This window comes from Brachypodium distachyon, chromosome 4, assembly GCF_000005505.3.
Source record: "Brachypodium distachyon strain Bd21 chromosome 4, Brachypodium_distachyon_v3.0, whole genome shotgun sequence".
Classification (NCBI taxonomy): Eukaryota; Viridiplantae; Streptophyta; class Magnoliopsida; order Poales; family Poaceae; genus Brachypodium; species Brachypodium distachyon.
The window spans coordinates 37,528,837-37,551,199 of NC_016134.3; the positions used below are offsets into that span (position 1 = coordinate 37,528,837).

The 22,363-nt window shown below is 47.3% G+C and overlaps 4 protein-coding genes across 9 annotated transcripts; 3 read left to right on the forward strand and 1 right to left on the reverse strand.

Annotated features, from left to right (window-relative positions):
• Positions 1-4,446: 4,446 nt before the first annotated feature.
• LOC100839757 (aspartic proteinase nepenthesin-1) lies at positions 4,447-6,215 on the forward strand. The gene has a single exon (XM_003578161.4). The coding sequence runs from the start codon at positions 4,562-4,564 to the stop codon at positions 5,891-5,893; it is 1,332 nt and encodes a 443-aa protein (XP_003578209.1). The 5' UTR covers positions 4,447-4,561; the 3' UTR covers positions 5,894-6,215.
• Positions 6,216-8,884: 2,669 nt separating this feature from the next.
• LOC100840060 (aspartic proteinase nepenthesin-2) lies at positions 8,885-10,926 on the forward strand. Its single transcript, XM_003578162.4, has one exon. It carries the CDS (start codon positions 9,310-9,312, stop codon positions 10,687-10,689), a length of 1,380 nt encoding a protein of 459 aa, XP_003578210.1. The 5' UTR covers positions 8,885-9,309; the 3' UTR covers positions 10,690-10,926.
• Positions 10,927-12,074: 1,148 nt separating this feature from the next.
• Positions 12,075-18,006, forward strand: LOC100826270 (dehydrodolichyl diphosphate synthase 6). 6 transcript variants are annotated; one of them, XM_010239933.3, is made up of 3 exons: positions 12,075-12,728; positions 13,451-14,597; positions 16,486-18,006. In XM_010239933.3, the coding sequence occupies exon 3, from the start codon at positions 16,502-16,504 to the stop codon at positions 17,369-17,371; it is 870 nt and encodes a 289-aa protein (XP_010238235.1). In that variant the 5' UTR covers positions 12,075-12,728; positions 13,451-14,597; positions 16,486-16,501; the 3' UTR covers positions 17,372-18,006. The 6 variants fall into 6 exon arrangements, with proteins under 6 accessions (XP_010238235.1, XP_014758306.1, XP_024319044.1 ...); XM_014902820.2 differs by lacking the exon at positions 13,451-14,597; XM_024463276.1 differs by lacking the exon at positions 12,075-12,728 and having other exon boundaries at positions 12,758-14,597.
• On the reverse strand, positions 17,869-21,412 carry LOC100826583 (probable beta-1,3-galactosyltransferase 5). The gene is made up of 11 exons (XM_003576550.4): positions 21,102-21,412; positions 20,859-20,961; positions 20,434-20,492; positions 20,144-20,331; positions 19,677-19,740; positions 19,331-19,403; positions 19,067-19,187; positions 18,894-18,981; positions 18,671-18,796; positions 18,472-18,581; positions 17,869-18,353 (listed from the first exon to the last, which is right to left on the reverse strand). The coding sequence occupies exons 1-11, from the start codon at positions 21,215-21,217 to the stop codon at positions 18,205-18,207; spliced, it is 1,197 nt and encodes a 398-aa protein (XP_003576598.1). The 5' UTR covers positions 21,218-21,412; the 3' UTR covers positions 17,869-18,204.
• Positions 21,413-22,363: the final 951 nt, after the last annotated feature.

Consider the following 22,363-nt stretch of genomic DNA (forward strand, 5'->3'; position numbering starts at 1 on the left):
GTACACTCCGTGCGCCATTTCTTGCCTAGCTACTGCAGACGACTGAGACAACTCCAATTATATATTGACGAGTACGTAGAACTTTGAATAAATTGCAGGTAGCTAGCCAGCAATCCAGCATGGGGACGCAGGAGTATTAAAGATGCATGCTTTTCGAGAGTGAGAAGGAGTGCCGGCCGCACGTAATACTCCGTAATGCTCTGCTGCAATATTCCCACGTATGTACGTAGAGTATGTGTACATGGTTCTCCTGTCGTCCGTAGCTAGCTGGCCGGGAACCTAGCTTAGCTAGTGTCTGGCGCCATGATGGCTTTCCCTAAAGATGCAGTCGAGGTCGAGCCACATTTGTCCAGGGCACACAAAAGCGACACGGCGCCGATCGAGTATCAGCTTGGTTGGAACCTGGAAGGTGGAAGCGATCTTGACCACCAACTGGCAACTGCGTTGGGGTGAAGCCGTGAAGGATTCAGCAATCCGTGTATGGTTTCACTTTCTTATCGCGAAGCCACGGCCTGATGACATGGCGGCAGCTCATATAGCCGAGCTTGACCCCGCTGCGGGCCTGATTTTCGGATGACTCGAGTGGGTTGGTACGGCGCATGCACCGTCAAGGACGAGATGCTCCCTCGTTAATGGGCCATACTGAAACTACATGCGCTTAGGCCCACGATGTGAAAATGCTAGGTGCTGCTACCCTCCTCTCAAATAAAGTTCGGTGTTACACACTGTGCGCACGACGTATAAAAGATGGAACCCTACCGGTCAGAGCAGAAAAAAAAAAGCAGTTGTAATCTTTGCCCTGTCCGGCGTTCGGTAAGGGGTGGGGGTACGTGAACGTTTGGTTTTATCGTTTTGCGACATATTTTTTAAGGTTTGTGTGTCTTTGAAGACACCGTTCCATTTCGTCTTTGCGGTTCACTCTATGGCATATGCCAAGATTAAATGGTCTGAAGTTCTAACCTATTGAGATGGACTGCTCATGCATCTCCTTAAAACCTATCACGTTAGTCTAGTTTGTGCACGTCTCGTCTCACATAGTTTTGTCAAAACATTTTTGGAGAAATTTCAATATGAGAATAGCAGAACTAGAGATGTCAATTTTGAAGATTTTTTGTGTAACTTTTGGCTTATACTTCAGATTCTTTCTTGTCATTTCAGGTTTCTGATCGATTGCAGTGTATTCATTGAACAAATAATCCCAGACGTTGTGCTAAGGAGGAAGGTGCACCATGTTTGAGCTTTGTCAGTTCCCCTCGTCCATGGCGGCCTTTTTTATGCCTAGAGAGAAGGGAAAACCCAGATAAATCGTTATTGTTTGTATAAAGTTTACTCAATGTTAGATTTGTATGTCCTTATTGGTGACATCTTAACGGTGGGCAACATTATATGGAATTAAAAACATTTGGCTTCGTTCTCGTCCTAGTTTGGCTTTCACAAGCAACATAATTAGGGAGTCCATGGTGTTTTTTCCACCGATCGACTTCTGTTCTGTTGATTTTTTTTTAAGGAATTTCTGTTGATTTATTGTCGGTCGGTGCTTCTTCTATCTTAGCGATGGTGGCAGGAACGTTAGTTCTCTAATTTCATTTTTGGAAGATTTGGCTTTCTTTCATGCCGATATAGAAAACAAGCAGCGGTTCAATACCCTGCCCTGCAAAGAGTGTGTCGCCAACCACAATGTGTTCAGAGGTCTTAAGTATAAACGGATGTGTACATGAATACACAATCTACGAGCGACATGAGACATTCTTTTTGGTATATATTGTTTCTACTTAGCCATATTGGGTAGTAAAACCGACGCGTGGACCCAGCCCGAATAAGTGATTGAAGTTTGTTATCTAGACCTCACAACGAGCTGGCAAACATGTGTGTAACACTATAAGTGGATGATCGATCATGTTGCACGGGCGAAAGAATAGATGTCCAATTATTTCGTCGCGGACATAAAACTACATTATGAGCAACCCTCGCATTACTCTCGTTTTCTCTAGATTTATCTAGAGTACCACCATTTTCAAGGTATAAAAGGACGATTTTGATTTTCAACAAATTTGGAGTTTCCAGAGCCAATTTGAGGTGCTTCAATCTGGTGGACTAGCGTACACATTACCGTGGTCCAAACAAACCCTTGAAACTTTATGCATACGTTTCGAATCCAAACACGAGTGACCTTTGACCCGATTCAAACTTTGCTCCGGACTAGAACAGAGCAGAATAACGCCCCCCGCATCGCTGCCTAGGGCAACTCGGGAGGCGACCCCTTTCCTCCAGCGCCACCGAGCTCTCCCTTCCTCCTCCTAGTCCTCCTCCTCCTCGCCATTGCCGGAGGATGCTGGCGGACAAAGTCTCCAATGGCGGACGGCGGGGCTTCCCCATCAAGCGGCAACACGTTCTCTCTAGTCTGAGCGTGGCTGGAGCGGGACGAGGCAGTGGGCTGCTGGGTGTCTCTCGTGTGGGATCTGGGGCCTCGCGCTCAGATCTGGTTGGGGGTGGCCGGCAGTGCCCTGCAGGGCAGGCATGGGCCGGCCAGGTGCGAGGGGGTGGTCTGCAGGGGGCTTCTGAGCGGAACTGTGGTCTAGTGCCCAGATCTGTTGAGGGAGGAGTTGGGCCCTGCGGGATGGTGAGGGCCGGCGAGGGGCCCGCAGGATGGGCCGCGGGCTACTGGGCATCGCCGGTTTCATGGCATGTTGTTGGTGGTTGAGGCGCTGATGGTCGGTACGTGAGTTGAAGCATTCCGGCCGGTGGGTATCGGGCTCTGTGGCATGTGGCGGACTCCGTCGACACCACGCAGCGGTGGTAGTTGGTGGCTCCTTTGGCCAGGCTTCCAATTTGGCTCTCTACAATGTTACTTCCATCCGCGATGGGTTGTTGTTGGTTGTGGGTGAAAGCCCTGCACCGAAGTGGTCGGTGCCGGCGACGACGACGTCTGTGGACGTCTTCCCTTCTTGAAGGCGTCGTCGTGCATCCCCATTGCATCCCATCCCTAGCAGTCGAGGTGTCTCTGAGCAAAAGCCCTGATCCTGATATCTGGACCGGGCAATGGCGGCGGCTTTGGTCGCCGTTCCCTACTTTGGAGGCATTGCCTTTGGAGCCCTTTTTTGGCGGCGTTGGATGTGCTGCGATGAGCTTGGTGAGGCTTGGCCAGGGATTGCGGCTTCGAGTAGCACGTGCTCACCGGTGCGCGAGTGTACCTATATCGGGGTGACATCTTCTTTGCTCCGGTCACCGAAGAAGTCCAGCTCTGCCTACCTTCTTCTGGTGTTAGGAACTGCTCCTTGTTTCGGTGTCGTTGGAGCGGGCGGTGGTTCGCTATTGCTGTTTTTTTTTACGGAAGGTTCGCTTTTGCTGTTGCGACTTGTTTGTCGGCTTTGCCTTGTTTTGCTCGTAGTCAAGACTTTTTCTGCGGCTTTTCTTAAATAAGCTGTGCATTGTATGGTTTCCAATTCTGTTTTCCTTATAAACGGAGCCACTCTATTCTTCTGTAATGAATTACAGGAGCACCGTGACCTCTAAAAAAACTTTGCATCTGCATATTGTGCCACTGTCACTGTGCCACACAAGTAATTAAGCCAAGTGGTACTAGCGAGCTGCTGCCGTGCCCATTACGCTCAGGTTCCAACATCCGAGGAGCACGAAATCAAAATCCGCGCGGCAACCGGTGACGTAGACGCGATCCGATGTTCAAGTTGCGGCTTCTATCGCGCTTTGCTGACTCCGATGGAGCTGATCCCGGAGGCTTCGTTGGCTGCTGCACATGCACGGCTTGGGCTTCCCAGACAGACCCTCCGTTGGATCGACGCACCTCCGTTTCGAATTACGCCGAGCTGCTGCCGTTGGTCGTGAGGCGAGGAAGAGTTCAAGGGGTTTCCCTCCGTTTCGAATTATGATTACTCCTCGATGGTCAGGGTGTATCAGGTACTCCGGAGTTCAGATGTCCATCTGCACAGAGGCGGGCCGAAAATCCCTAATTCGATGCATGTGACGATCTGCACATGCACCAATCCCTAATTTGTTTCGCTGTTCAGCTGTCAAATCAACATAGTATGAATTGAAGATATATCAAAATGCGAAATAAAATTTCTGAAACTCTGGTCATTCCAGTGGCCTCGAAGCCGCAAGTTTGAACCATGGTAGTACGACGCTAAACTAATGAGGGAAGAGTTGTGACAGAACTAATAAATCACACAATCACTGGATCACAGATCTCCATACCTCCGACGCAGCTAGCGTTGATTCGACGGAACGGAGAGCCGCGCCGGGATATATTTTTACCGAGTGCATCATTGCAGTCCGCAATTTCCCAGTTTTCGATGCGTAAATTCTCTGTTCCATGGCCAAACAACCATAGTTCACTGCTCTACGTTAGCTTTGTTAATTCGCAGGATCAACTACACGCCCAGGTATACAAACTAAGCCTTCATCCCTCCGGATCAGTGTCGAGTTACTCATACGTGCGCATGTGATCCATGAGCCAAGGGACACGGTATAAAACACAGATCCAGGAATCCTTCTTGCTCACTTCACCGTATAGCGTGCCACACTCGCCACCGGCCACTCCAAAATGGCAAGCATTCCGGCATTCTTGCTCGTCCTGCTCCCACTGCTCCTCTCCGCCGCAGTCTCAGCGTATCCCGATGCCGGCTTCGGCTTCCAGGCCACGCTCACCCACATCGACGCCGGGGCGGGGTACACGGAAGCGCAGCTGCTCTCGCGCGCCGTGCGCCGGAGCAAAGCCCGCGTCGCCGCGCTGCAGTCGCTGGCGACGACGACGGCCGCGGACGCGATCACCGTGGCCCGCATCCTGGTGCTGGCCAGCGAGGGCGAGTACCTGATGAGCATGGGCATCGGCACGCCGCCGCGGTACTACTCGGCGATCCTGGACACCGGCAGCGACCTCATCTGGACGCAGTGCGCGCCCTGCATGCTGTGCGTGGACCAGCCCACGCCCTTCTTCGACCCGGCCCAGTCCCCGTCCTACGCCAAGCTTCCCTGCAACTCCCCGATGTGCAACGCGCTCTACTACCCGCTCTGCTACCGGAACGTCTGCGTCTACCAGTACTTCTACGGCGACAGCGCCAACACCGCCGGCGTGCTCTCCAACGAGACCTTCACGTTCGGCACCAACGACACGCGTGTCACCGTGCCGAGGATCGCCTTCGGCTGCGGGAACCTCAACGCGGGCTCCCTCTTCAACGGGTCCGGCATGGTCGGCTTCGGCCGCGGGCCGCTGTCCCTGGTGAGCCAGCTCGGCTCGCCCAGGTTCTCCTACTGCCTCACCTCCTTCATGTCGCCCGTGCCCAGCAGGCTCTACTTCGGCGCCTACGCCACGCTCAACAGCACCAGCGCCAGCACGGGGGAGCCCGTGCAGTCCACGCCCTTCATCGTCAACCCGGGGCTGCCCACCATGTACTACCTCAACATGACGGGCATCAGCGTGGGGGGCGAGCTGCTGCCCATCGACCCGTCGGTGTTCGCCATCAACGACGCCGACGGCACGGGCGGGGTCATCATCGACTCCGGCTCCACGATCACGTACCTGGCGCGGGCCGCCTATGACATGGTGCACCAGGCGTTCGCGGACCAGGTCGGCCTGCCGCTCACCAACGCCACGTCGCTGGCCGACGTCCTGGACACGTGCTTCGTGTGGCCGCCGCCGCCGCGCAAGATCGTCACGATGCCGGAGCTCGCCTTCCACTTCGAAGGGGCCAACATGGAGCTGCCGCTGGAGAACTACATGCTGATCGACGGGGACACGGGGAACCTGTGCCTGGCCATAGCGGCGTCGGACGACGGCTCCATCATCGGCAGCTTCCAGCACCAGAACTTCCACGTGCTCTACGACAACGAGAACAGCTTGCTGTCCTTCACCCCGGCCACGTGCAACGTTATGTAGTCGCCGTAGCTCTAGCTAGCTCCTAGTTTCCCATTTTCTGTTTATGCATAATTGCGCCATTTTCATTTCTGTTTTGATAGTTACTCCTATGTGTGTTTTGGATTTGGATTTTGGCAGGGCATTTAATTAACTGTAGGTTGATCTGCCATATTGTTCATGTATTGATCTGTATTCCCTCCAATGCATAATAAGTGTCGGGGAGCCAGTACACACATTTGTACTAACTTTGTACTGAATCCTTGACACTTATTATGGATCGGGAGGAGTATCTGCTAAAGTGTCATGAATAATATCCGCTCGCTTACAAACGAGCTCTTGAATCCGCTTCTTGGCTCCCCTACTTTGACTTGCTAACAGGGCCGGGCCGGCAAAATCGGAGGCCCTGTGCGAAACCGTAAATGGGGCCTCCTACCACACTAGAAAAATAGAACTAATGTATTATAATAATGATATCACACATAACAATTGGATATATTAAAATCATGTCTGTTTGCATTTATGGTTGCATAATGTTTACTTCTTCTATCCCATATTAAGTGCCGAAATATTACATGTATCTAGAGGATTTTTAGGTATACAAATATTCATATTTGTGCAAATTTAAGTCACTTAATATGGGATAGAGGGAGCATTTGAATTAAATCTTGTTCCCTTTGTCTTTTCTAACGTTTTTGGGCATTGGATTCATGCTTTCTACTCCCTCCGTCCAACAAAAGATGTTTCAAGTTTGTCAAAATTTGGATGTATCTAGACATGAGTTAGTATAGATGCATTCAAACTTAATCAAAGTTGAGACATCCTTTGTTGGACGGAGGGAGTAAAAGACATGACTATGACTCAGACCTTGAATTATTGAAACACTAGATACAACAGATGCATAGAACAAAATTAAAGGCATATTGATAAACAGCATCGCGAACAAGAGTAAGCATCAAACAGCAAGCAGATTTCAATTGGGTACCCAAAATAGATCCTCCCAAATTGCTAATCAGGCATGTTGCCACTTGCTTGCTGTCAGCGCTCGGCCTGACGGATCGATTGGGTTAGATCGCGTGCAACCGTCCCGCGCGGTGAGACGAGGAGAGGCGAACGCGACGCTGGAGTCACGCAAACACCTGGCCTCCATAAACGGGCTTGTTAATGACTAATGGGCTGCAGCCTAGCACCGTACAACAGTAATTTGGGGGCCCAAAAATTTAGGGCCCTGTTCGGTCGAACCGGTTGCACTCCGGTCCGCCCGGGCCTGCTTGCTAATTAGGAACGATCTTTTTTTTCTCTAATTAGGGAAGTTCAGGAGTTGTACATTTTTTCTAGGTTGTCCCGTCGCATCTTTCTACATCTGAAGTTGGATATAATTTTCTGTATGAAACTACTTGATTTGTTACTTGGTTGATTTGAATAACTAAAAGAAGTGTTTCTTTTTCAGTCGATTTAGAAATAGTTGTTTCCGTTGTCTTAAAAATAGCATAATCATAACTAAAATGAGTTGGAGATAGCAAATATGTTTCAAAGCATTAGATAACTGGGTCAACGTACATGACCCAGTAATTTAGAGTCCCAATCATATACTCCATATTAGATTCAACCTAGATCCAGGCATTGTTTCGAATTACGTGAGACGTGCTGATTCCGTTGTTTGGAAGGAAAAAAAAAGTCTAGCTGATAAAGCCTATGGGCTGTTTAGTGGAGCTCCCGTCGCGCAAGTTCTGCATGGGGCAGGGGTTGCAGCCCGTTGGTCTTACAAATCCCACGGGGACCCGACCATGGTAGGCCCTAGGCCCACGCTAGCCTCAGCCCCGTTTAGCCGCCTGGACTTGCGTTCGCTAATACAGTTGCCCCGTCGCGGCTGACTGATGCCGCAGGGCGTAGCTGCTTGCTGGCGCGGCGACCTGATTTTTTGACTGTCGATTTTGGGATGGACGGTTACTTTTCTTGAGGAAGCTAGAAAGGAAAATGTACGCTTTTCAACAGCAACAGAATCAAATGAACCGTATTTAATTGTGTGCTGCTACTACAGAAGTACCAGTATTGATTAACGGAAATTACCCCTTCGGTTCGAATATAAAACTGGTCCTGAAAGAAGGAATCGCACAGGACACAGATAATGCGCCGTGCACCTCTCGGGCAAAAAACAAAGCAGGGGTGTCTAAGCTCTGTGATGCCATGTCAACTAGGCAGGACTGAACGCCTTTCAGGAAAAGCAGGGAAAATTTCAACCAGTCGTGCACTCGTGCTAGCTATAACTTTTCTTATTAGGGCGGTTTATCTTCCACGGTTTGAAGGGAAATCAGTGGAACATTTTGTCTCACGTTGTTTATTTGGTTTCTCACCCTGAACGCACTCAACAACGCAGATCTGGCATCTATGCACGCATTCTTTCCTTCAACCTCCCCTTCTGCAACGTGATGTTTCCCGGAACCTTAAACTGAATATTATGTGAACATAGCTGACACCATTCTTAGTTAACCTCTAGCTGCATCAGTAGTATCGTACTTGTAGTGTGCACGTGCGGTGTGACCGTCTTAAATTTGTTTGGAATACATCTTACAGCAACATCACACCAACCGACATTCCATTATGCAAAGCAAGGCATGATCCATTCCGTGGCGATCGAGCAGAAGGAAATGGGTGCCGCACTTGCTACTGACCCGACATATATGCTTTGTCTAGTAGACCTTAGTTTAGTAAGCTGCAAGACAAGCATATGGAGTATGTATATATAGCAGAGTATTACCACGAGACAGGACCAAGGGATTAACCTGAAGATGTCATCTCCAGTTCTCCACTTAATTTAATTACTCATCGAGTGCGTGCACGATCGATCGATCTCACAAGATTACCTGATTTAATTGATGACATGACACCATCTTGCAATGGACCTCAAGCTTGTGCCAGGCGTGCTAGCTAGCTAGCTCGATGGAGCCCCCACTTGTCCGCCAAATCTTGGCGTGTTCACGAAAGCTTGAATTAGGTTCGAATTAGACCTCGGGCAAGTTTAGAATACTTGATCTCTTGCAGGAATCAGCCTCCGAGCTCTTCTCAGTTCTCACCGATAAGCTCATATACGCCATACGTGCCCCTTAATTCGGAGGTCACGTCAAGATTTTTAGCCGTGATCGATGTGATCAAGTGTGGAGTCTCTGGCGCGCAGCTGGTGAGGTACAGGTCGCCAAACCACACAGGCCTGGCGATGCCCCAAGAGCATTCCCCTACTTTGGTGCTTAATCCACCATTGAGAAGGGAATTTTCTAGAGTGGCTTGGACCATCATCGTCTTGGCGGTTGCTTTCGGGCCCAGCTTGCGTTCGATGCGTTGCAAGAATTTTTTGATCATTCGTGGATACATATAGCCATGTAGGACGCCGTGCTGCAGAAACCAGAGATATACGACGTAGTCGCATGCAACGCTAATTAAGCATGGAGCGAACATTCCTGGTACTAGCAGTGCTGCTGATCCTCGCCGCGTCGCTCTACGCTTCCACGCCGGCGCCCACAGAGGGGGCCTTCTTCTTCGCCGGAGGAGACGTCCGCGTGGACCTGACCCACGTGGACGCCGGGAAGCAGTTGTCCAGGCGCGAGCTGGTGAGGCGCGCCGTGCAGCGCAGCAAGGCCAGGGCGGCCGCGCTGTCCGTGGCGCGCCTCGGCGGCAGCAATAAGGGCGCGCGGCAGCAGGATCAGAATCAGCAGCAGCCTGGCTTGCCGGTGCGCCCGTCCGGAGACCTCGAGTACCTGGTGGATCTCGCCGTCGGCACGCCGCCGCAGCCCGTGTCGGCGCTGCTGGACACGGGAAGCGACCTCATCTGGACGCAGTGCGCGCCGTGCGCCAGCTGCCTCCCGCAGCCGGACCCGATCTTCAGCCCCGGCGCCTCGTCTTCGTACGAGCCCATGCGGTGCGCCGGAGAGCTCTGCAACGACATTCTGCACCACAGCTGCCAGCGCCCCGACACGTGCACTTACCGATACAGCTACGGCGACGGGACGACGACGCGGGGCGTGTACGCCACCGAGCGGTTTACCTTCTCGTCTTCGTCGTCGGGCGGCGAGACGACGAAGCTAAGCGCGCCGCTCGGGTTCGGGTGCGGCACCATGAACAAGGGCAGCCTGAACAACGGCTCCGGCATCGTGGGGTTCGGCCGGGCACCGCTGTCGCTCGTCTCGCAGCTCGCCATCCGCCGCTTCTCCTACTGCCTCACGCCCTACGCCAGCGGGAGGAAGAGCACGCTCCTCTTCGGCTCCCTCAGGGGCGGCGTCTACGACGCCGCCACGGCCACCGTCCAGACCACGAGGCTGCTGCGGAGCCGCCAGAACCCGACCTTCTACTACGTGCCCTTCACGGGGGTCACGGTGGGCGCGAGGCGGCTGCGGATCCCGATCTCGGCGTTCGCGCTGAGACCCGACGGCTCCGGCGGGGCGATCGTGGACTCGGGCACCGCGCTCACGCTGTTCCCGGCGCCCGTGCTGGCCGAGGTGGTCAGGGCGTTTCGGTCGCAGCTGAGGCTGCCGTTCGCGGCCAACGGCAGCAGCGGGCCGGACGACGGGGTGTGCTTCGCCGCGGCCGCGAGCAGAGTACCGCGGCCGGCGGTAGTGCCGAGGATGGTGTTCCACTTGCAGGGCGCGGACCTGGACCTGCCGCGCCGGAACTACGTGCTGGACGACCAGAGGAAAGGGAACCTGTGCCTCCTCCTGGCGGACTCGGGCGACTCGGGCACCACCATCGGCAACTTCGTGCAGCAGGACATGCGCGTGCTCTACGATCTTGAGGCGGACACCTTGTCGTTCGCTCCGGCGCAGTGCTGATCGATCCAGGCGCGCGGGCCGGGTGGATCCAGCACCCACGCATGCACAGTCATATGGGCATGCAATGCAAGTGTCTGTTCCGTAAATATATAGGCTTAATTAGCTACGCATGCGTCAAAGGAGATATCATGCACAATAAGTACATAAAAGGTTAATTGAGGGTGTAATAGTTTAATAAGTGATTAAGTGTTGATTTTTTAATCGGATTCGCTATTTCTTTCGGTCCATACTGGACTATGTTGCACGGTGAAGAACATCGATGTCATTAAGAGAGCCTGGTAAACCAAAAAAGGAATGCCAAATCTAAAGATCTTGTGAAGAAATAGCTTTCAGAATGATTGTGTGCTCGTGCACATGGCCAGTATACGTACCTTGTCGTGATGAAGGGTAATTTTTTCACCCCCAATGCATGCAGTCGAGGCTCCCTAGCAGGGAACCTCTGCTCTCTCCAATTGCAAGCAATCTAGCACTATTGAGATCTAATATACTCATCTCCAAAAACTTCAATAACATCTCTAACAAATGCTTTCATACAATCTAAAGCGGTACTTTTTCCAATCTGAACGTACTCATCTGTAGCATCCGCTGCTACACCATAAACCAACATTCGGAACACTGCGGTAGCCTTCTGAAGCGATGATAACACAAGTTTTCCAGCTGCATTTCTTTTCTACACAAAATAGCTATCGTGTACCTACCCAGCTTTCACTGTGCGACAAAACAACGGCCGAGCCATTCGAAACCTGAGAGAACAAAGGTAATTAGTTCTACACTAGAGGAATAATACAAATGCAAATAAAAACCATATGTACGCATTGCATACCTTTGGCGAAAATACGAGGGGCCATAGACAAGATGCTGCACGAAGTAGTCTTCAAATAATCTAGCATGCGCGGCTGCCCTATCACGGTTAATTACCTTACAACTCGGCACAGAACCGCCACGACGTCGAGCATTGAACCGCGTGTTTGCATGGAGAACTATGGCCGCCGTAGCAACCATTAGTTCGTGGCCGTCGTCTTCACGCTCCTCCTCCTCCTCAGACGAACTCACGTATTGCCAAAGTAAGCTACGACACATTTTTGAGAGGAGGCTGAGAGATGTGGTAGAAAGTCAATGGACAATGGCTTCAGAACTCACATATATATAAATCAAGAAATATAGCCGTTTGGAAAAGAGCTGTTGAAAATATAGCCGTTTGCAAAAGAGCCGTTAAAAAAATAGTCGTTGCAACATATTATATAATTAAAAAAAATATGGTAATTAAATTAGAAAATTATACTTTATTTAATTAAATGAAAAAAAACTATTGGATTTTAATTATAAGCATTTCTTTACTGCCGCTTAATTTCAAGTTTGGTACGTCGTCCGTCCCTCCCTCGAAACGTTTCCCTTCACCCCTTCGGTCCGCCCCATTCATCGAGCCGCTTCCCCTTGGCTCTTATCTGCCGTACGTCGCAGCGAGCAGCCGCTGGGTTCCTCACCTCCCGCCGCCCTTACCCTCATCTGCCTCCGCCCTTCCCATTCTCCTATCCCGCACCTGACTCCTCTATGGGGTCTGACCACGATTAACGCCCTGATGGCCAAGCACATCGATGATGACTTAGCCGGCCATCCCGATTGAGGTCTCCCGTCGTCGTCCTGCCCCGGCAATGTCAGGATTGGGGTGGCCTCCTCCTCAAGGTTCGGGGCCCTAGTCGCCGTTCCTCGGACCGGGGCAGCCATCCATGGGTATGCGGCCTCCATGGGATCCGGATTGGAGAATGCAGGGAGGAGAGAAGGGTGGAGTATAGAAGAGGGAGCAGGAGGGGCACGGGAGAACTGGATCGGGGGGTAGGGGCGCCTGGCCCTGGCGGCGCACGGGAGGACTGGGAGAGGGAGAGGCCGACATGAGAGATAGGGGGAGAGAGGATTAGGGATCGGGGCCCTTGATGCAGCCCCGTGCCGCCAATCCTCCTCGTCGGCCCGAGCCCCTGCTCCACCACGCACGCCAGCGCCGCCGGCCGCCGACCCACTCGCCCTGCTGCTCCTGTATGATGGTAAATCGGCTTATTCCCTTGCACTAATCAATCATTGGCTTGCTGCACATGAAATCGGTCAATCAGGTTATGTGATAAAATTAATGCAAGTTTGGATGTTTTCTTTTTATTGGGTCTGAAGTGGCAAAGATCAATCTCGAATGAATCTGGTCATGAATAAACAAGTCAATCAAATCCATCTTGGTGATTGAGTTTGTGAATCAAGATTATACACAAACTGCAGAAAAAATAGTCATATCTCTTAGTTGTGTTAATATTCAGTGTGGGTTTGGTCTAACAATTTCATACTTGGAGCAAATAGGATAAGCTATATATTCTTTTGCTAGACCATTACATCTTATCTGCCATGTGAATTGATGTCTTTAATATCTGCTACCTGAATTGAAGCTGTAGTTACCTTTGCTACTTGTTAGTAGGAGTACTAAAAACAAAGCTATAATGTACTGCTACAAGGGGTTCTTCAGTGCTTTCGCAGCTTGATAATGGAATATGGTATTGAACAATCTATGGAGCAGTGAGCACTATATGTACATAACTGAATTTTTATGTAAAGCTGGTCATCTTAGTACAATTGTACTGCTAGCTATAAGGGGTTCTTCAAGAAGATCACTGTGTTCATAGTGCCAATTCTTCAATGGAGTTGGTATCTGAGGAATCACTTAACCTAACGCCTCATAATTCTGATCACTGTGTTCTAATGGCAAATATGCTCACTTGTTTAGGAAGTGGAAGAAGGCAACAGATTTATAGGAGGTTCATAACAAAGCAAGGGTTAGTGAAGGAACCTGGATGGAGTTGTATTGAGCTGAGTGGCCAACTAAGCTAGATGTACAGTCACTTTTTTGGTGCAACAAAATGTGACCTCAAATAAGGAAAGAAATTTCTTGTTTGAAGCTTTATACCAAGAGTTATATGATACTTTTGTATTGCCTAACTCCCAGCTTTGCTGTATTTTAAATTGTTAAGGCATGTCCTTTTTGCAGCACTACAAGATTGAATTTGTGAACCTCTGAATGTGCATGAGAGATGAGAATGAAACACGTGCTAATTAAATTAGTTAATTAAATTATGATGCTCATTCTAGGAAGCTGATTCTTGGTGGTCTTTTGCAAATGTGTTGGTTTCTTTCCAATAGTTTTTTACGGTGAGAAGGATTTCAGAATAACTGAACAAGGAAACCCCACCTGAACTGCAAGAATCAACATCAATGTTCTATCAGCTGAGTTGACTTGTGATTGATTAAGAATGAAATGTTTGATCTAGTTTCCAGTGTAAGTATACCAGCCTAGACCAACCTGGTTTCTTCAGCCGATTGAGAAAGAAATGTGTTGGTTTCTTTCCAATAGTTTGTTATGGTGAGAAGGATTCCGGAAGAACTAAACAAGCTGCTGAAATATAACTTTTGTTTGAGCAATTGATTCTTTACATGAAATTTGCAGACAGGTAAGCACTGTTTCACCGTATTCTTTTTGTCATCATTTTGTAGTTCTTTTAGACAAATAGGATTAACAAATGTTTGGCCATGCTCAAAGCTGATGATTCACATGTTCTGGGCAGTAATGCCGCTCATGTTGTTTCTTTATTTACTGGATCTTATAACCCTGACTCCACATTCAAAAGGCTAGAGTCCTCAATCAATGAGCATTGGCAATGGACTATCGACGAATGAAAATATTGATCTTGGCCAAATATATTTAAGTAAATCAATGCTTAATTTTCTAATGTACTGTTTGAAACATGCTAATAACTTTTCCAGCTGATGCATGCATTCAGTTTCAGGAGGCTATAAAGAAGATGCCCGGCATGTCAAAAAATAAGAGTGTGCTTCCAATCAGTAACTGGCCAAGAATTCACGCTTAAGCAGTTCAGGCAAGGTCACTGAAAATTGTTTCAGATATTTTTCAAAATGGGAGAGGTGTTTAAATAAATTAATGATTGTACTTCCAATTCTTGGACAACAGCGCGTAGTAAAATGATATTTAATTTTTTTGAAACAAATCTGAGTTTTTTCCAGCGCAGTATAGCTTTATACTATGTGCCTATAAATTTTTGTCAAAAAATACGTTGATTTCTGGTCTATGCAAAAATCACAATCCTGTGGATCTAAAATAGTAATATATGTATTTGTTGTTTTTATGTAGCTCTAATTCAACAATATTTCATACTGCAAATATTCGGGAATGTCACTTGGAAGGTCAAAAATAGACAAGAGTGGAGAAAATTATTGGTGTTTGTTTTGCAAATATACACTATACATAGTGTTGTTGTTTAGTTGCAACGCACGGACATTTAACTAGTCAATATATAATTTCAAGTCAAGTCGTTTGAAATATAGATATTTGAAAAACGGCTGAGGATATGAATAAAATATGAATGAATTAATTATATGAGGTGAGATTTTAAGAGTCTGCTGGGAGATGACAAATTTAAGAAGAAAATCTTCGGTACTCCGTATAAGAAATCCCATACGGAGATTTAGGGGTCACATCTAGCCAGTCTCCCGGACTTCTCTGATAAAGCGAAGCACTCGATTCGGTCGGCTCTCTCCCGATTTTCCTCTCCCACCCCTCCCCGTCCTCGCGACTACACGGCGGCGCACTCCTCCTCCAGCTCTCCTTCCATAGAAGCATCAAACTCGCCACCTCGAAACGAAGCCCTGGCCCTGACGCCCTCCCTCCTTCTCCGCCCCGCTCTGCTGCACTAGCATCAAGTGGAGACTCATCCCGGCTCGGATCGACTCCTCTTGTTGGTGACGAACCCTCACTTTGCTTGGATTGTTTGGAAAGTCGTGGTCTCTTCTTTTTACTTGTTGTGAGCAGTTAATTCAAATATTTGTTCTGGATGGCTACTCCAATCGACCATCCGGCTTATTTTTGGATAATTTTGGGGGTTCAACTGAACCCCCGACTCCCAAGCCCTTAGTTAGTTACGCCCGTGACCGTGATGGATAGGCAGTCGACAGTAGCTTTTGGACCCCGGTGGATCTCATCGTTTGTTCACTTTGCAGATTTATGTTACCAATCGACATTGAAGTTTGGTGCTGCGAATCCCCTCTATGCCTTACATTTCAGTTTCAATTTGTTTGCACAGCAGTCCTAGTTTTTCTTTACAAGCTTTACTTCCGTAGGAAGGAAATTCTATCAACTTTCATCCGAGTTACAGATCTTTAATAGTCCAAGATGATTCTTCATTCTCCTGCAAAAAAGAAGATGATGATTCTTATTTCTATGTGCTGAACGAGGTCTGAGTTGTTTTGTGTAGATCGTGTGACAGGTTCACATAACCCTTAGTGGCTTAGTAACACTTCTCATTTCTTGAAGAAGTACAAAACATCAGTTGCTAATGTTTTTTTTCCAGTATGTCTTACTTAATTTGGCATAAGCGTAATGCATATCTTGTTTTCAGATTTGGATTATTATTTTTCTCGCAAAGCTTGCGTCTTGATGCATTGATAGAAATAATGTATTTACAAGCCCGAGAACGGGCTGAGACAACCGAACACAAGACAAGACGACGACCAACGGTCGCGAGACAGACATCACAACCAAGACCACCAAATAACCTCAGGCCTAGATGCCGACCACACAAACGTTAGTGGTGTGGAGTTTTAGTGGGTTTTTCATGTCCTGTGTCAGAATTATTAGAATTTATGACCCTCAAACAGTCAAAGAGCTACCACTTCTTGTTCTGCTGGTATCTACAATTGTTCTGCAACATTGCAAGGCACTGATAGTTCTGTTTTATCTTGTTGGTGTAGGAACTAGGAACGAAAGATGGAGGAGAAGCCTGATGGCATCATGACAACTGGTGTTGTTGCAACTATGCTGAAATTTCTACGCAAATGTATCATAGCAGTCCATTCATATGGCCCAATGCCTGAGCACATTGCGTTTATTATGGACGGTAACCGTAGATATGCTAAATTCAGGACTATCAAGAAAGGCACTGGTCACAGGATGGGGTTCTCCGCTCTAACTGCAAGTCTTCTCTACTGCTATGAAATGGGTGTGAAGTATATTACTGTTTATGCATTTAGTATCGACAATTTTAAGCGAGACCCAAGTGAGGTTCAGTCTTTGATGGAGTTAATGGAGGAAAAGATCAATGAGCTATTGGAAAACAGAGGTGTCATCAACAAGGTGAACTGTAAGATCAACTTCTGGGGGGACTTGGACCTGTTAAGCGAACCCGTAAAGTTAGCAGCTCAGAAGCTGATGGCAAGCACCGCTCAAAACACAGGATTAGTGTTCTCTGTTTGCATGCCATACAACTCAACTTCTGAGATTGTGAATGCTGTTAACAAGCTTTGTGCAGAACGAAGGAATATTGCACAAAGAGAGTACTCAGGCAACTGTAATGGCCAAGATGCAAATAATGGTGTACATCCAGATGTTTCAGTGGCCGATTTGGATCGGCATATGTATAGCGATGGATGCCCAGATCCTGACATCGTGATCCGCACTTCAGGTGAGGCTCGACTGAGCAATTTCCTTCTGTGGCAGACGACGTTTAGCCATTTGCAGAGCCCAGCCCCTCTGTGGCCTGAGTTCTCTCTGAGGCACCTTCTATGGGCTATATTACAGTACCAGAGAGTGTATCCTTATATAGAGCAAAACAGAAAGCTGGAGAAGAAGCAGTTGTGATCTCATATCTTTTCAAAGAGATACACAGATTACCAAGATGGTAGCAGCATCTACCTAAGGCCGCTGAACACGCCGGACAAAAGACAAAGATAGAAACCCGCCAAAATGGATGTAGCATGTAGTTGAACATGCCACAACACCCTACCTGGCAACAGTGGCATACGAGATTACTAGCCACTGAAGGAGGACGCTGCTGGCATCGGTGAAGCTGCACGCATTGAACATGACCGTTCCCGACTATGTCCTGTGCTTTGCTCCTGGAGCTGTTGTACCACTTCCATGGTGGTCCATGCTTCAGGGCAACTACTTCCAGGAGCCTGGGCAACGCAGAGGATGGTGCCCTGAGTCGGTGATCAGCAACAGCCAGATGCAAAACCACAAGAGCCTGGTCCTTCATGCGCATGCAGTCCATCAACCTTTTGGCATACACACACCAAGCTCTGTTCGAACTTTGAACTGGTTTAACGATGATTTCATGCTAGATGAATGCGTCAGTCGAATGGAATATTATTGTTTATGTACCATGAAAATCATCATGTATACTCCAAACAAACCCCTGCATCTGTATGGCAGTAAACCTCTATCTCAACAAGATACACAAGAGAGAAAGAAAAAAGAAATGGTGTGTCCGTCCAGTATTCCCATGTTTCTTTATCAGATATGCAAGTCTTTTCTTCTCTTCGCCTCTCCCCATTTTGATCTGAGCTCACACTCGGAGAGCCTTACTAGAGGCAGCTATGATCTTCATAGTTTAGGGCTATACCTGGACCGGACTCCTAAATCATACTTTCTCTTGCCAGCAAGCCAGTGAATAGCTGCTAGTTTTCATCTTGTCAGATTGAGGCGCCCCAGATTGCCTCGTCTCCTTCGCCGCACCTCGAGTGCACATACTTCAGCCTCTCGACCGGGTTGCAGACCCCGCTGCACCGCCAGTCGAACGATGCTACGCAGACGTTCCCTGCTTGTGCCTTCCACTCGCAATCTGGGATATAAACAGTTTCAGATGCAAACTAGTGACATAAACAGTTTCAGATATAAACTTGCGACATGGTCATCTTCAGAGATAGTGCATGGCATACGGAGCAACTGAAGAAACTGACCTGGTGGTGTTCCACAGCACATGTCCCTGTCATCGACGTGCTCCACATCTAGCCCGATGAACCATGCTCCCAGCGACACGTCTTCGTTTGCGTATTTGTGCAGTAGGGGCCTGGGTGATATGATGAACACAGTAGCATCAGTAGCAACCCATCAAATGGAAATATTGTCTGAATGAGCACGAATGTTGTCTAGTCTTACTGGTTGACTGAGATGTAGGTGGCAAGGTCCTTTGAGATGGCATATATCTGCCCGGTGGCATGGCGGAAGTATTTGTTCCCGTCTTCTCCAAACTTCCAGAACTCAGGCTCATGGTATTTCGAATTTCTGAAGAAAAGCACAGTGAAATGAAATTTTTAGTATCTGTACAATATGATGCACTGGTGCTCCAACATTAGCTACATGGTGTTTTCAGAAAAATTACTTGTCGGAAAGAACTGGTCCTGACTTCATACAACCAATGTAGACCCGCGGTTTCAATTTATGCCGGCCAAGAGTTGTGATGAACATTCCTGCACCACATAAACCAGTTAATTCTCTCCAAGGTCCAAAATGATTGAGATTTCAGAAGGCTTATTTACATTTACAACAGCATACCTAGGTTTACATGAACATCATCATCAACCTTGACGTAGAAGTCTGCATCCCATGAGGCCACAGCAGTGGAAAAGAATGTCTTGGTTTTCGCAGATAGCTTGTGGTATCCTTCGACATGGTCCTACATACATGTATGGTTTCATCAGAATTAACTTCAGTACGGATACATGCCCCAAATCACTGGTGGCAAGAAGATTTGGCTGATTGTAGTTTGGCAGAGAGGGGAAAAGAATGATGCAAATCAGCATTTGCAGACAACCATACCAGCCTAAGGAAGTCGTGATAAACAGCATCCTCCTCATCTATAGACTTATCAAGGGCACTGTCCGATGTAGTGCTGTAAAGCATAAACACCAGTTAGTACTTCAGTCAGCATATTTAAATCCATGACTCTGGGAAATAAGTGGTAAATTTTGTACATAACACCCTCTGCCAAGGATGCCTAAAACAAAAACAAACAGAAAAAAATCCTGCGCGGTACAAACTTTTGTCAAAGTTAAATACTGTAGTTCAGAACTATTAGCATTGGAATCTATTGCAAGGTTGGGTTATATTTGTCCTTCAGAGTTTGAGCAAAATGAATAACGACAGAAGTCTTTCGAAACCTTACCTATGCCCGATCATAAATCGAATGACAATCCCCTTTTCCTCTTCCAATTTCTTGAGTTTCTCGCCTGATAAATAGCAACGTGAAATATGTAGTGAGTTTTACATGCTGTGAGCATACGAGGCACAACAGAGTAGAAGTAATTGTCAGCCGAAAAAATGATCCATCCCAGCACAAAGAGCTCAACTTTTAGCCGAAGCTACGCATGCAGAAAATTGTAGTACGGAGTAATAGTATAATCGAGACAACTACGATGATAAATAATCCTACTCAAATAATTTTATTTCCTGTGACGAAAAATAATCCTACTCAATTGATTCTATTTCCTCGTTAGCTACGCAACACCAACCTACTTGATTAAATATATATCCCTCTGCATTGGATCTAACTAAGAATAAGAAATTCAGCAACAAATAGCTAAGCCAATACAAGGAAACAATCAGGTAGCATTTCAGTGTAGTAGTATGAACCTTGAGGCATCCAGGTCTCCCTGACAGAATCCCGTCGCTTCTTGCTACTGAAGGCGGTATTGATCCCGATAACGACAAAAGCCTTTTTCCGTTCCTGCCTTGTTCCATCTGCAATCCCAAGCAGCTCATGCTTGCTGCGCCTTGCTGCCAGCTCCATCTGTAGTGTGGCAATTGACTTGTCCAAATACCTAGACGCAAAACGTTAGCATATCCCAATTAGGTTCCCAATGGACAATGAAAAGTGGTAGTAATAAGGTTCAGAACGTTTTTCAGGATCCGAGTTAACTTACTGTATGGCCTCATGAGTCTTTGACACTTCCCCCATCACATCCCTGTCATTACTGGGTTTCTGAAATCAAGAAATTGTGTTCAGAGAATTACACATTTCACAGGCGAAACTGCAGATTTCCATAATTGTAATTACCCCCTTATACTCTGCAATTCATTCGACAGACTGTTTTTTATAGCAAAAACTTTGTTTATATCTTTTTTCTCTCTCTAATAAATCAGGCGGCAAAAACAGATGCTATCAAGGGGTGTTGGCAGTCGTTTCTGCGTGATGGCAAATAAATAGGGCCAAAGTTTACAAACATGTTTTTTTTGTTAATGTCACCACGGAACAAATAAAAACCTCTGAAACGGCAAGATGAGCATAAGTAACATCAAAATAAAAAACAAGTAGGAATATGCTAGTTCAACGTTTAGTCAGCCCTACCGCCTTGGCAACAAAATCTTCAGTAACAATCTTCTTCGGCTCCCCTTCCAGCCGCCTTCTCTGCGTCATCCCCGGGTTCCGCAAATCCGGCACCGTCCCGAACCTGGCCAAACCATCGCACATTAGCTTCGCCGAGCAGAGCGCCTCCACGAGCATTGCGTCGCGCAAAGATGGATCCGAGAAAGCGATCGGAGCAACCGAGAACAGGAACTCAAGAAAAACCAATCTGGGAGGAAGACTCACCGGTCGGTGAAGAGCATGCCGAGGCCGAAGCTGAAGGCGCAGAGGAGGAGTATCGACCTTGTTATCACCGGCCTCCTGTCACCGGTGGCGGCGGTGGCGCTGTTCTTGGCCTTCATCTTCCGCTCAATCCTATCTCGCTCCTCGCCTCGCCTCTATCGCTCTCTGCGTATCGGCCGGGGCTGCTGGGCGTGCGTGCCGTGCGTGCTCTGTCTGTGAGAAGCCAGGAGTTGGGGACGGCCGGCTTTTATCAAGGTTCGAAGTAACCGAAGCTGAGGTCTGAGGAGGGAAACAACAAGAGGGGGGAGAAGGAAAATGCTACGTTCACAACTCACAAGGCAAAGCTGTGAACAGAGGGTGGCTGTTTTCGTCCTCTTTCTTGAGAGGGACAACAGAAGATGGCTGTTACGTTCGTCCCGAATACAGTCGGGGCAATTAATTCAGCACATTGAATTTCATAAGAAATACTAAATTCACGTATATACAGCCAGACAATAGGCGTTGCCATATTAGCTGTAAAAATGAATTATATTAATTAGGTTTCCGAAAAAAAGATCGCACATTTATTTCAAAAAATATTCTAAAGAAAAAATGTGCTGTGAAAAGAACTAGATTTATATAATTCTTAGTACTTTCTTGAAAAAGCCAATTGGCATTGCTATATCATATTGAAAATAGGCAGTGCCATAATTAATTTCATAAAAAAATAATTCACGTATATCATACCAAAAATAGGTATTGCTATGTCATCTTTAAAAATATACGGTAATTTATTTCCTTTTCATAAAACCTTTAAAGTCACATATATTAAAAAATGAACTGCTATATCATCTTTAAAAAATAGGAAGTACATCAATTGAGTTCGTAAAAAAACATCACGTATTTACTTCCAACTATAGAAAAAGTGTCGTGAAAAGATTTTGATTTCTATAGTTTTTAGTGGTTTCCTAAAAATAGCCAATTGGCATTGCTATAGCAGTTTTTAAAAATAGGTTCTACACTAATTAATTTTCATAAAGCTTTTAATTCACGTATATACGACCAAAATTAGGCATTGTTCTACCATCTTTTAAAAAATAGGCAGAACATTAACTGAAATTCACAAAACTTTATATTCACGTATATCCACCAAAAATAGGCATTGCTATATCAGTTTAAAAAAAAGGCTCCTAATGAGTTTTGGATGATTACTCACAAAATAGTTAAGGGACTAATGAGTTTAGGTTGCCCCTAAAAATTGAGAGTAAATGAAGGCTTGGTGGCAT

Bases quoted from the DNA above. Each gene is read 5' to 3' on its own strand.
- LOC100839757 (XM_003578161.4), top strand. From the start codon at position 4,562: ATGGCAAGCATTCCGGCATTCTTGCTCGTCCTGCTCCCACTGCTCCTC.
- LOC100840060 (XM_003578162.4), top strand. From the start codon at position 9,310: ATGGAGCGAACATTCCTGGTACTAGCAGTGCTGCTGATCCTCGCCGCG.
- LOC100826270 (XM_010239933.3), top strand. From the start codon at position 16,502: ATGGAGGAGAAGCCTGATGGCATCATGACAACTGGTGTTGTTGCAACT.
- LOC100826583 (XM_003576550.4), bottom strand. From the start codon at position 21,217: ATGAAGGCCAAGAACAGCGCCACCGCCGCCACCGGTGACAGGAGGCCG. The intron at 19,188-19,330 runs GTATGGTTGTCT...ACATGTATGTAG, and splicing joins ATCACGACTTCCTTAGGCTG to GACCATGTCGAAGGATACCA. The intron at 18,797-18,893 runs GTAATTTTTCTG...GCTTTTCTTCAG, and splicing joins GGACCAGTTCTTTCCGACAA to AAATTCGAAATACCATGAGC.